The 14,744-nt window shown below is 41.7% G+C and overlaps 1 protein-coding gene across 1 annotated transcript in view; it reads left to right on the forward strand.

The window, feature by feature from the left end:
* nrp1b (neuropilin 1b) overlaps nucleotides 1–14,744 on the forward strand; it is a 186,333-nt gene that overhangs the window by 166,554 nt on the left and 5,035 nt on the right. Inside the window, exon 16 of the mRNA XM_060905961.1 lies at nucleotides 3,141–3,185. Within this exon, the coding sequence (XP_060761944.1) occupies nucleotides 3,141–3,185 (45 nt within the window). The remainder of the gene's footprint in view (nucleotides 1–3,140; nucleotides 3,186–14,744) is intronic.

The following is a 14,744-nucleotide window of genomic DNA, read 5'->3' on the forward strand; positions in this document are numbered from 1 at the left end:
AGGCAGCTGGGCCATAGAAGGTTCACGCTGCATGCTACACGCTACACGCGTGTAAAGAAAAGTGGACAAACGTAGCATGACTTGCTCTGGGCCATAGAACGGTGTTCACGTTGCACGCTGCACGCTGCACACTTCACGCGTGAAGCGAGAAATGAACATGCACACTTTTTTCTAGGCGTGAAGATGGAAATTCCAGTCAATGCATGCGGTCACCGCCGCGCCAGCCAATCAGAACGGGTCTAGGGAGATAACTCTATGCTTTCAGGGGAAAACTTCAGAAAAAATATAATTGAATGGTATAATTGAAAAATAGTTCTTCATCGGGATTGTCAAGCAGATTATAGAATGTTCGGTGAAATTCACCACGGGTTTCTCTCAGAAGGAAGTGTTCTCGGCTCCAAATTCTGTTCCTTTTTCTCTTCCTCTGTCTCAGTAAAAGCAGAATGAGGCAATCGTCGTCATCCGAAGAGTCCATATTGTTGGTTACTCGGTCAAAGTAGAACAGACGCAACACGTGAACATCCAAGCATGAAGTTTAATGGCCCAGGGTCCGGTTCTTCACGTGAACGTGTAGCGTGCAGCATGCAGCGTGCAGCGTGAACCTTCTATGGCCCAGCTGCCTTAGACAAGAACGGGTTAACATTCCTATCCCTAAACTTGAGCAACTTGTCTCCTCAGTCCCCAGACGTTTACAGACTGTTGTAAAGAGAAAAGGGGATGTCTCACAGTGGTAAACATGGCCTTGTCCCAACTTTTTTGAGATGTGTTGTCATGAAATTTAAAATCACCTAATTTTTCTCTTTAAATGATACATTTTCTCAGTTTAAACATTTGATATGTCATCTATGTTCTATTCTGAATAAAATATGGAATTTTGAAACTTCCACATCATTGCATTCCGTTTTTATTTACAATTTGTACTTTGTCCCAACTTTTTTGGAATCGGGGTTGTAAAAATAAACGTTTGTAAGAACTTCAGGTCCCACCTGCTGTGCTTCTGTACTCCACCCACATCAGGGATTTGCTACACCCGGCTACGGGCTGAGATACAGAAACCCGAAAGTGGCAAGGAATGGCGTACTGGAATGCTTCTGCTACATCCATTGTTCGGCGAAGTATTCTGTCAGGGACTGGTAGGATACGGATGCAAGTGCAGAAGTAATATTTATTAATAATGGCGAAAACACACAGGCAAACAATTCAAATCGGTAGGCTAGACTCAATAACGAGGAAACAAGCAATGGGTTGGGCGAGGCACTATCAGACTATCACAGGCAGAGAGAAAAAAAATGGAAACAAGGAACAAGCACAGGAATCAGAAAACCAGGAAATCTAACATGGAAAATAAGCCTCGGTAATGCATACTGACATAGTATAATACTTCGCACTGAATGTGCATTTTCTATCTTTATATAGGCGCACTGATGCGCCTTAATCCCGTGCAGGTGTGCATGATTAACAGCACACATGCGAGAGTCTGCTCAACGCATGCACAGTCTAGAGCACGCCTGAGAAGCCCACTAGTGCACGTGCCACAGCGCGCAGGTCTGACAAACGTCATGTGCAAGGGGGGTGTATCGGCAGGACGGAAAATACCGAAGAATTCCGAATCATATCGTGTACGAGTCAGGCTGTCGGTTTTTTCACTACTGCGCATGCATATAACGCATCTCGTTGAATATCACGGTAATCATGTGTAGTATTGGACCAGGTAGGTGGAGCACAGAAGCACGGCAGGCCAGAACTGAGTTCTCAATGAACTATTTATTGCTAGCTTTTCAGCCTTTTATCACTTCCCAGCCCCGTGCGCACACGCACACACACATACACACACACGTATTCTGGTTGGGGAGAGCTCCCTTTCTCTGCTCTCCTCTCCTTTTAAAGGGCGCGGTCACTGGGAAGACACACAAACACAGGTTAATCCCCATCAGATGCAATGATTCCACCACTTACCTTCCCTGACTCTGCCCTCCATTCACAGACCGACGCTTGGCCACGCCCCCGCTGCCACATCACGTTATCAAATTCAATAGATGTGGCCACATTATCACCCATTTAAACACGTGTTTTTGTTGTTGTTTACATCTACATCTGCCAAAGCTACGTTGCGATGTGGAATTTTCTGAAGGGTGTACAGAAACCGCCAGAGACAGGGACAAAGCAACCTTGGTCTGAAGAGGAGAAACGACAAAGGACTTATAAGCAAACGTGGGAGCAGGGTAGGCCTTGGCTGCGATACGATTTTTATGGAATAATTAATTTTTTTCAAGTTGATTCCTAGTCAATATGAAGCTCCTAATGCTTTCTCTCTCATAAATGGTTAAATACAGAAAGCATGTTGGGCATATTTTGGGTGCTATAGTCATGATAGTAAGTATATTTGCTTTCAATACTCATACACCAAGTTGCCAAGTTTTCCAATATATTATTTGTTGATATTATATTATGGTGCTCTGTGTTGTTCTCATTTATGTATTTAACAACAGTTTCAAAATACTCGGGTCCTGAAATAAATGCACATTAGTCATGAACAATGGTAACTACTCTCTTTTGGGTTATTTTTGACAGAAGTAAAATTCATACATGAACAAATTTTGGCTAGTTGATTTTCTGTTTGGCTAGTTACTTTGGAAGGTAACTAGTCCGGCTGGCTGGTGAAAAAAAAAAAAAAAAGAATTTCGAGGACCCAGCGGACTTTCTTCGGGCTGCTTTTATTTTCCCGGTCACGCTTTTCAGTGCAATTCACAAAAATAGCCATCTAACTAGTTCATAGATCCTGCCTCTTTCAAGCTCTATTCAATACAGTTTGTGCAGGTGCATAGTTGGGCACAAGCTCTGCTGACTCACGGTTTCATTTTGCCAACGTTGTTACTGCAGAAACAGACAAAGCACAGGTGAAAATCATCACACTTTAACTGCCAGTTCATCTTACCTTCTCTATTCTCAGTTGATGCTTGACTCCTGCTGCCACATATTACATTGTACAAGAATAGTGTCTTGTACTTTGTTTTTACAGACAGAAAGTTACCATATTCACCATATTCCTTTGTGTGATTTTCCTGTATTTTATTGTGTGTATACACATATGGATATGGATATGGATGAGGTGCTCAGGTATCTTTGTGTCTATGTTTCAGATCCAGGGTTTGAGGTGATTATTGGTACAGCTACACAAGAACCTGGTATGTCAGCCCTTGCATTATTAGATCTGACTTAAACCTTGAATTAGACATTATAAAGTCTAGTAAACTACTGCAGTGTACTTGCTCTCATACCCTAATATGCTGCACACTACTTAAAATCCTGATAACATAAACCATCTCTGTAAAATCTTTGAATACTTATTATATTTTAGATTAGGGCGGCACGGTGGTGTAGTGGTTAGCACGGTTGCCTCACATCAAGAAGGTTCTGGGTTCGAACCCAGCAGCTGGCAAGGGCCTTTCTGTGCGGAGTTTGCATGTTCTGCCCGTGTCCGCGTGGGTTTCCTCCGGGTGCTCCGGTTTCCCCCACAGTCCAAAGACATGCAATTAGGTTAATATGGGACAGCCTTGAGCGAGGCACCTAACTCCTGACTGCTCCCCGGGCGCTGTTAGCATGGCTGCCCATTGCTCTGGGTATGTGTGTATGCTCATTGCTCATGTGTGTGTTCACTGCTTCAGATGGGTTAAATGCAGAGAGGAAATTTCACAAGTGTGTGATGAATAAAGTTGTGCTTTCTTCTTTTCTTTCTTTTCTCATGGTTATGTTACAAATAGGCTATGAGTTACCAGAACAGATTTTATCGTATTTTATTCCACCTCCACCATTAGGTGGCATTATGTTTTCAGCTTGTCTGTGTGTCCATCTGGATTCTTCCCTTCTATGTTTAGAAATCTCACTAGTTTTTTTCCCCGATGATGAATTACTTTTGTTAAATTAAAAAAAAAAGCATCTGATGTCTTTGTTTCGTTCAGAAAGATTTGCACATTCAGAAATGCAGCAACACCTACCCATTCCAAACAATAACAACTAATTCGTCTGAATGAAGCACTCCAAGCAGCCTCCTGCCATGGCAACATAGTTACCGTTGCTGTGGGGGTCATGTGACAGTGCAAAGCCTTTATATACAACTGTCTTCCAGAAACAAAAACTGACACTTCTAATATTTAAAAATGCATGACCTTTACCACACACACAGGGTTCGACATTAACTTTTAAACCCACTTGCCCTGGGGGGCAAGTGGGGGTTAATTTCCACTTGCCCCCCAATATTAGCACTTGCCCCCTATTTTGCGAGTACTACTTTTTTTTAGGAAAACCATAGAATAGTTGTGAATTGTAACATAAAATGAAGATCACACATTGAGTTGAAGTTTGGTTATTGATTAAGTTTATTATTAAGTTTGGTTATTGGTTACTTTTTACTTGTAACGGGCAATAACAATTTTATCCAAAATAGTTTTTCCTGCCTTAGTCGATTTATTTCCATGTCACATGCATGCAGCTGTTGTAAAGTTCAGTGTGTTTGTGTAGAACTCTCTCGAACTGTAGGTTCATTACTCGATAATGTAGAAATCATAAAATAGAAATCTATAACAAAGTTTGAATGAAGAAAACAATGGGGTGCCAAGACTTTTGAACAGTACTGTGTGAGTATTTATATATCGGGGGGGGGGGGGGGGGGGGGGGTGTTATATCCACCACCTCTAGGTTAAAAAAAAACCAAAACAAACCACGCTGCATTATGACAGACAGGATAATGTTTGAGTTTAAAATTATTGTTTACTGCAGTGATTCCCAACCACTGTGCTGCGGCACATTAGTGTGCCATGAGAGATCATCAGGTGTACCGTAGGACATTATCCAATTTCACTTAATTGTTCCGAAAATTATTTATTTACTGCAAATAATTTGTCTTCGTTCATCTATGCCAGCGACATATAGTGACCGTCAGAACAATTAAATACTCTTCCAATAGATGGCAGCAGGTAGCTAATTAACCTGTGTATCTACCTGTTGCCATTCAAACAATAGAATTAGTAATGCTTCGGGTGTGACAGCGGTGATAGCGATAGCAGGGATGAGAGTTTTCTGCTTTTCGGCGGATTTCCGCTTTTTCTGAGTAAAAATCGACCTTTTTATATTATGCCAAATCCGTTGAGATTTTTTTTTCCATTTATTGAGGGGTGTTGGGGTATGTTCCTTTGTGATACTCAAGCGTAGTTCATTCCTACGATGATGTTACATGTTTACATTTTCGCCATCTTTAGTCTCGCTAAGTCTCGTGGTAGAATACGTGTTATCTACAATGTAATTGGCCAAAACATTGATGGCGAGAGCATGATAGCCAATCATAACAGTTCTTACAAAAGAGAGGACTGACAAGCTTTTGTCTTTGGCCAAAAAGCTGAAGAAGAAGTCGAAATGATCAAATGAAAATGAGAAGTGACTGTGAACTATAAATAATTGTATAAAGTGTATATAGACATTATCCCATAAACTTAGCATTCGTTTGATTTAATACATTGAACATGTATATGATAGTCAGTAAATCTAAATTAATGCTGACAGTTTTGAAAACTTAAATATTTCAAAAGACTTTTTGAAGAAATCATATGCAACTAATGAGGACATAGGGAGAAAAGGTCAGTCACCCTAAGAAATTTTATTTAATATATGAACATTTTGATAATTAATAGAACTTAAGTTTAATGTGAATTTAGTTTGTCATTTTTGTTGATCATGAATTATAACCATACCCTTGAATGCAGAATGTGATTTTATTTTGAATTCAAATAATACTCCTATTGATTTGAAACATATTTTCATGTAAATATATAAAAAAGACAACAGATTTTTTTATCTACTACAGCTCAGATTGCAGGAAAAGTGGTTTGTAAGGCCTTATTTTTCAAAAATTTCCTGGGGGGTATCCCTCCCCCGGTTGGCTTCGGGCGCCTTCGGCGCCCTCGCATACTTTTTATCTTGTTTTCTGCTTTTTTGATGACCACCCACTCTCATCCCTGGATAGATAAATATTTGAAAAGAAAAAGTACACAATCCAAACTGGGCCCTGGAGAAAATTCTGACCCAGATGAAGGCCCTAGTATGAGTAGAGGTCAGAAGAAAGCAAAAAAAGGTGATTTTCCACAACCTATCTATGTGAGCTGGGCTTTTCAAGCATGACTGCTATAAAAACTAAAAAAGGAGAGTGACTCAGAGCTGTTGAAGATCTTCGTGTGTGTCTTTCTTCAATTCCTATGAGTACATCAGCTTTGTGTTCAACTAAACAGGCCCAGGTTTCCCACTAAGGAAATTGTGAGTAAATTGAGACTAGATTATCATATATTATATATATATATATACACACACACACACACACACACACACACACACACAGTGGGTACGGAAAGTATTCAGACCCCTTTAAATTTTTCACTCTTTGTTTCATTGCAGCCATTTGCTAAAAAAAAGTTCATTTTATTTCTCATTAATGTACACTCAGCACCCCATCTTGACAGAAAAAAAACAGAAATGTAGAAATTTTTGCAAATTTATTAAAAAAGAAAAACTGAAATATCACATGGTCATAAGTATTCAGACCCTTTGCTCAGTATTGAGTAGAAGCACCCTTTTGAGCTAGTACAGCCATGAGTCTTCTTGGGAATGATGCAACAAGTTTTTCACACCTGGATTTGGGGATCCTCTGCCATTCTTCCTTGCAGATCCTCTCCAGTTCCGTCAGGTTGGATGGTGAACGTTGGTGGACAGCCATTTTCAGGTCTCTCCAGAGATGCTCAATTGGGTTTAGGTCAGGGCTCTTTCTGGGCCAGTCAAGAATGGTCACAGAGTTGTTCCGAAGCCACTCCTTTGTTGTTTTAGCTGTGTGCTTAGGGTCATTGTCTTGTTGGAAGGTGAACCTTCGGCCCAGTCTGAGGTACTGAGCACTCTGGAAGAGGTTTTCTTCCAGGATATCCCTGTACTTGGCCGCATTCATCTTTCCTTCAATTGCAACCAGTCGTCCTGTCCCTGCAGCTGAAAAACACCCCCATAGCATGATGCTGCCACCACCATGTTTCACTGTTGGGATTGTATTGGGCAAGTAATGAGCAGTGCCTGGTTTTCTCCACACATACCACTTAGAATTAACGCCAAAAAGTTCAATCTTCATCTCATCAGACCAGAGAATCTTATTTCTCATAGTCTGGGAGTCCTTCATGTGTTTTTTGGCAAACTCTATGCGGGCTTTCATATGTCTTGCACTGAGGAGAGGCTTCCGTTGGGCCACTCTGCCATAAAGCCCCGACTGGTGGAGGGCTGCAGTGATAGTTGACTTTGTGGAACTTTCTCCCATCTCCCTACTGCATCTCTGGAGCTCAGCCACAGTGATCTTTGGGTTCTTCTTTACCTCTCTCACCAAGGCTCTTCTCCCACGATTGCTCAGTTTGGCTGGACGGCCAGGTCTAGGAAGAGTTCTGGTCGTCCCAAACTTCTTCCATTTAAGGATTATGGAGGCCACTGTGCTCTTAGGAACCTTGAGTGCTGCAGAAATTATTTTGTAACCTTGGCCAGATCTGTGCCTTGCCACAATTCTGTCTCTGAGCTCCTTGGGCAGTTCCTTTGACCTCATGATTCTCATTTGCTCTGACATGCACTGTGAGCTGTAAGGTCTAATATAGACAGGTGTGTGCCTTTCCTAATCAAGTCCAATCAGTTTAATTAAACACAGCTGGACTCCAATGAAGGAATAGAACCATCTCAAGGAGGATCAGAAGAAATGGACAGCATGTGAGTTAAATATGAGTGTCACAGCAAAGGGTCTGAATACTTATGACCATGTGATATTTCAGTTTTTCTTTTTTAATAAATTTGCAAAAATTTCTACATTTCTGTTTTTTTCTGTCAAGATGGGGTGCTGAGTGTACATTAATGAGAAATAAAATGAACTTTTTTGATTTTAGCAAATGGCTGCAATGAAACAAAGAGTGAAAAATTTAAAGGGGTCTGAATACTTTCCATACCCACTGTATATGCGCACATACACATTTTTGTGATATTTTTGTTTGGTGGTGTGCCGTGGGATTTTTCAAATGTAAAATATGTGCCGTGGCTCAAGAAAGGTTGGGAAACACTGGTTTAGTGTGTAGGTTGTGGGTGTTTTTATCTACAGACCTAACAACCTGTAACTCAATCAGTGCAGCCGGTCTATCATATCGCAGCACTTTTTTTTTTTAAATAAACCTAGAGGTGGATGATATAACAAAAAAAAAATTCCAAATTTTTGCACAAGACTGTGTTCCTCTGATAACAGAAACAAAGCTCCAGCTCTCTCTGCTCTTAATCTGTTCTGTTCTTTCAGGATTTATCACGCATGTCACTCCTTGTTGAGTTTTTCATGCCCGAGTTGTTTGAAACCAATCTGGGTTTTCTGTGTTGAATAAAGAAGTGGCTTCACCTGTAAGAAAATCGAACACTTTCATGAAGGAGCTAACTCAAATGCAAGCAGAAAAATAATAAAACGAGATTCTTAAGCAAACTCTTCCATACTCACTTCCAACTTTGTTTTTGTAAAATACATTTTAAATACAGTCGTGAATTTCTCTGGAGTTTTCAGGCTGAGCTCCTCTCGATGTATTCTTTAACCACTCATTTCCCCGTTGTTCTTGAAGCATTTGCTTCTATTTGTTAACATTTTTCTTGATAGTGGGGAGACGGTAATGCCTTTTATCTATTTCTCTGTTTGAACAAGCAAAAACAGCGCAAAAATTAGCCATATTAAAGACAGATTAAGCCTTGCTTGCATGAAAGACGGTGTCTGTCTGACCCCAGCTGTAATTACCATGTGATGTGTGACGTCATGCACAAGGGGTCTATAAACAATATGTATACCATACTACAACAGTGGAGGTATATAAAATAACTTGCAAAGCAGTAAATGAAATCGAGACTAAGAAAACTGCCAACACAAAATGGCGGATACGTAGTGAGGGACGCTTTTAGGAACTGAAATAAAAGATCAAAAAGCCTCATTTTTGTGGTGCTAGTTTTTAATATATACTCATTCCAGCTTGCCTGGTCAGGCATGTCGGGGACATCTCACACTTGCCTGAATGCATGTTTCACTTGCCCCAGGCAATTGGGCAGTCCTAAATGTCAAGCCCTGACACATCTAAAGTAACCATGCATGAAAAACTAGATAATTTATCACATGCATACAGAATTTAGTCTGCATGATGTAAGCATAATTGAGAATCTACATTTCTGATATGCTAAATGATCTAATTAATGTAGTGTGATGTGACACACAAGAGGGGTGTTAGTTCATTACACACATTCACTCATGAAGGGAAGGTTAGATTAGATTAGAAACTTTATTGTCTGTTCTTCAGTAAAAAAACAGAAATTTGTCTTGGACACGGCTTCAACAGAAATTAAAAACACAAACGCATTCACACACAACAACCAATAGTGCAACCTATTTTGTGTTGTTTAGAACAGTTATTGCAAAGGGGATGAATGATTTCTTATAGATGTTTTTCCGGGCCAGTGGGGTTCTGTATCGTTTGCCAGATGGCAGCAACATGAAGGAGTGGTGCAGGGGGTGGGAGGGGTCTTCAGTGATGAGGGTGGCTTTCCTCATCACTGAGCACCTGTACAGTTCAGTCAGAGGTAGTTGGGCTGTTCTGGTTATTTTACTGGCCTGATTTATTATGCAGGAGAGTTTTGTTTTGGTGGTAGTAGTGAGGAAATTGAACCAGGTTGAAATATTGTAGATGAGAGTGGATTCAATGAGTGATCTATAAACAAGTGTTAAAATGTCTTTGCTGACATTAAAAGTCCTCAATTTCCTGAGCAGGTAGAGGCGCTGTTGTGCCTTTTTGTAGACAGAGTCAGCATGTTGTGAAAAGGACAGGCAGGTGTCGATCTCTGTCCCAGGATACTTAAAAGTCTGTACCTGCTCCACCAGCTGACCGTGGATGCTGAGCAGTTGGAACAAGTGCTCTGTGTTTTTCCCCCTGGACCCACAGCACAGTTCCTTCGTCTTTGAGATATTCAGCTCTAATGAGCTTTCAGCAAAGGTTTGGACCAGGGCGTGAACTTCCTTCTGATAATGTTGCATTGCCTGGGAGTCAGTCAGATGGGCTACCAAGGCTATGTCATCCGCGTACTTTAAGAGAGTCATTCCTTCTCTGCTACAGGAGACTCTGTTGGTATAGACCCTTTTCAGTCATGTGACCTTCGTAAACGCGACCGCCATTTTGGACATGTAGTGGACTTTGGCTCGAATTGGTTTGAATGCGAGGACGGCGACAAATGAAAAACATAAAAGAAAAAGGAGCGAGATGCAGAAAACACCTTCACTGTCCAGCGACGTAGGGCATTTACAGGGCGAGCAGAGGGAGAGGTATTTGCAAAAATTGAGGTTAGCAGGCTTAGAGAACGACGTTTACCTGCTTCCACCAGGATTGTTCACTGACGTACGGAAGCACACAAAGCCCTTGTCTTTACCTGACTTCGGCCCACATGATCTGTATACCTATGTCGTTAAAAACCCATCGCCATACACAGGTATTGATCTGAAAGCGTATAAGAGTTTGGATGCCTACAAATATTTTGTGTCAGGCTGGGTAACATGCCTACATCAGTGGGTCGTCCCTGGAGCTGGTGGTCGCCATCTTATTACAGCTAAGGTTTGGTCACATTTTCATTTACTTTCGGTCCTCAGGATAAACAAAATGTTATTAAATGTCATTGAAATAACTTCTTAGTCTGTTGAGACATGGCCCGTTATAAATTTGCTGTTACCAGGCAATGACCAAGAACTGTATTATTAGGGTCGGTGTCTGTGTTGTAGCAGTGTACTAGCAGCTAGCTGTTAGCACTAGCTAATGTCAACAACATAGTAGCTAGTATGTTACTGTAGCAATGTTTACGTTCAGTCATTTGGATGACTGTTAAAACCTTTCAGTCTCAAGTTTTTCCTTTACTGTATTTACTAGTTTACTGTAATTATGATCCGGCAGCTATTTACACCGGATCCAGTGTAAATAGCTGCCGGAGCCAAAGTCCGAGGTTCTGGAGCACGCTCCGGCTTGCTCCCCCTCAAATTAAGCCCTGTACAGGTAAATAGCTGCGGGAGCCAACGTCCGAGGTTCCGGAGCACGCTCCGGCTTGCTCCCCCTCAAATTAAGCCCTGTACAGGCTTAATTTGAGGGGGAGCAAGCCGGAGCGCACTCCGGAACCTCACAGGGCTTAATTTGAGGGGGAGCAAGCCAGAGCGCGCTCCGGAACCTACAGGGCTTAATTTGAGGGGGAGCAAGCCGGAGCGCGCTCCGGAACCTCGGACGTTGGTTCCGGCAGCTATTTACACTGGATCCGGTGTAAATAGCTGCCGGATCATAATTACAGTAAACTAGTAAATACAGTAAAGGAAAAACTTGAGACTGAAAGGTTTTAACAGTCATCCAAATGACTGAACGTAAACATTGCTACAGTAACATACTAGCTACTATGTTGTTGACATTAGCTAGTCAACAATAGCTACTACAGAAGAACAAAGAGGTTACAATGGGTTATTTTAACCTATTTGGTTACACACTCGCCGCCACAGAATGTTAACAGCAATGTAATGCCTTTTCTGGCTAATTTTATTCGTCTTACCTCCAACAAAGTGGTCACTACACAAGCGCTGGTATGCCGAGGGCTGCCAATCTTTCCTGTTAATGGCCGCTATCCATCTTCTCTGTCGGGATCCGATAAAATGATAAACCTTGCCTTATTTGTTGATGGTTACTACATCCAGGTGCACAACAATATAGTGGCATGATGGAAGTCTTGCTGAAAGTAAAAACTTTCTTTGCTGCCATTCCTCAATGTTGGCTGTGGTAAACTACTGGTAGTACATGTCCAAAATGGCGGCCGCATTTGTCGTGACGTCACGTGAAAAGGGTCTATAGACAGAGAAGAGAATGGGAGACAGAACACAGCCCTGGGGCAGCCCTGTCTTTAAAACCATTGTGCTGGATTTAAAACCGTTTAAAAACACATGCTGTGGTCTGTCTTTTAAAAAGTCCTTTATCCATAAAATAAGTGCAGGATCGACCAGGAGATCAGAGAGGCAGTGCAGCAGAGTGTTGGTGTTAACAGTGTTAAAAGCAGATGAGAAGTCCATAAATAAAATCCGTGTGTATGGGTGTGTAGAGTCCAGTTGTTTGGTGACTGTGTCGAGAAGCATGAGGCTTGCATCCTCAGTACCTCGTTTTTCTTTGTAAGCAAACTGGAGTGGATCCAGTTTGTCTGACAGCTCCCCTAACAATAATGTACACACTGCTCTTTCCATACACTTGCACAGGATTGATGTCAGGGCCACTGGCCTGTAGTCCTTCAGATCCTTTGATCGTGCCTTCTTTGGAATTGGAATGATGGTGGATTCCTTCCACTGGTCGGGGATGCTGCTAGTGTCCAAGAGGTGCTGGAACAGCCTGGTTAACACCCCACCTAGCTGGGTTGAGCATTCCTTGAGCACCCTGCCTCTAAGCCTGTCAGGGCCAGCGGCTTTATCAGGGTTTAATGTATGCAGGATGGAGATTACCAGCTGCTCATCAATGGTGGGAGCTTGAAGGGGGGAGCTGAGGGTTTCAGGAGTCCAAGTTACTGGTGTACCGTTTTTGTTGAAATGGGTGAAGAAGGTTAAATTGCACAAAATGTTTAGAATTTAAGCAATATGATTTACAAATAAACTGTGTCCCTGTAGTTGATACACAAAAACCGATACTTCCAGTGTTTAAAACTGTTGACTTTTTTGCACACGTGTAAAGTAATGGCAATGTCTGAAAATGACATTGCCATTTTACATGCACTTTCCCATTATCCATGGAAATAAAGAAAATTTGTCAGATGCATATTTACAAAGCACATAAAAGGAATTATGGTACTATTCTAGGTTACATGAACAGGTGCAGTGTAAAGATTATATATGTCACTGTATACAGTCATTGAACATAATGAGATTTATATGTTAAAAGGTTATACTTTATCTTGTAGTTTTATTTAGAATCATGACACTGATGTTTATACTGTCCAGAAATGCACATTAACATGAATTTAACAATAATATTTGTATTTGTTTGGCAATACCTCGGCAAGTTATTTGGATATGTTGTGTGGTGTAGCTGTGAAATGTTAAGAAATCGTAAATAATAATTTAGCCACATTTATAAGCAAGGGTACAGCAGGGAGTTGAATGACACTCCAGACAAGGGTTGCCATGTTGGTTTATGTGGTTAGAACATGTTTGCGGTGTTGTTAATTCACTGATGTTAGAAGGAATTTCCTATGCTCCCTAAAAAAAACAAATTCTTAATTGTTGTGTTGTGTTAATTTGGTGATAGGACCCAAGGTACAAAGGTCCATCACCACTCACGGCTATATTGCGACTTGCTTTAAATTATTGGCAGAGAGAGAGGACCAGGGACTCCCACACTTTTTTTCGGCAAATTATCCCAAATGGACATTATGAATTTACTGTGTGCCCCAAGCTTTATCCACACTACATTTTTTTTATGTACAAGGTGGGGTACACCCTGGATAGGTCACCAATCTGTCGCAGGGCTAACATAGAACAACAAATGAACAACCATTCACACCTATGGGCAATTTAGAGGAGGCAATTGACCTAATCGTTAACTTAGGTGGTGTTTACATTAGACCGTATCCATCTCGTTTTCGTCACGGATGCACTGTCCGTTCACATTAAAACGCCGGGAAACGACTCCACAGGCAGAACAACTTGAATCCGCCAGGGCCCACGTATTCAACCCAGTTCATATCTGATCCGGTGCTGTGTAAACATTGAGATACGAGGAAACGCAGTGCTGAGCTCTAGCTGACGTCGTCATTGGACAACGTCACTGTGACATCCACCTTCCTGATTCGCTGGCGTTGTTCATGCCACGTTGGTCATGTGACGCGACTGCTGAAAAACGGCGCGGACTTCACTTCCTGCTATTGTTTCCACCTTGTATCACCTTTTTGTTTTTCATTAAAGAGTATAAAAGTATGAATATAATGCTTTGCTTTGTCATTCTTAATGTTGTTCATGGTAAGATGCAAATACTGCCCATTGTGTAGTTATGATTGTCTTTAGGCTTGCCATCCTTCCACTTGCAAGTGGTGAGTGACTTGCGCATGCCCGATATGCACTGGGATCACACACACAGCAGCTCAGTCCCGAATCACTGCTCGTGCGCTTCACTCGCGCGCTCTGTGAGCTGCGCAGGGCCGGAGTGTGCACCCTCCAGAGGGCACTCGCTGTTCAGGGCGGAGTGATTTGGAGCGCAGCCGCTGAGGAGGAAGCGCTGAGCCGCACTGACACATTTCAACTTACGTGCCGTCTAATTAGTCATGTGATTAGCGTATCCGTGTATTGGCATTGCTGTGTGCACGCGAATCGTGTATTGTCATTGCTGTGTGCACTCGAATCGTTTTAAAAACGTTAATCTGATGATCCGCTGATACGGTCTAATGTAAACACCACCTTAAATGAAGTCCATGGGTCAGCACCTGGAGCAACTATCAAAAAAGACTGGTTTTGTTGTACATAAAGGGATGTACTCTGAGCACATTCTTCAGGACAAAATGCCCTTTCTGCTGCAAAACCATCATATTATGCAAAGAAGGAAACACCAGGGCTCTCTTTTCCACTATTAATGGACTACTTAAACCACTTCATAACACCAACCATCAGAATCTCTCTGACA

The sequence above is a fragment of the Neoarius graeffei genome, chromosome 23, assembly GCF_027579695.1.
Source record: "Neoarius graeffei isolate fNeoGra1 chromosome 23, fNeoGra1.pri, whole genome shotgun sequence".
NCBI classification, from domain to species: Eukaryota; Metazoa; Chordata; class Actinopteri; order Siluriformes; family Ariidae; genus Neoarius; species Neoarius graeffei.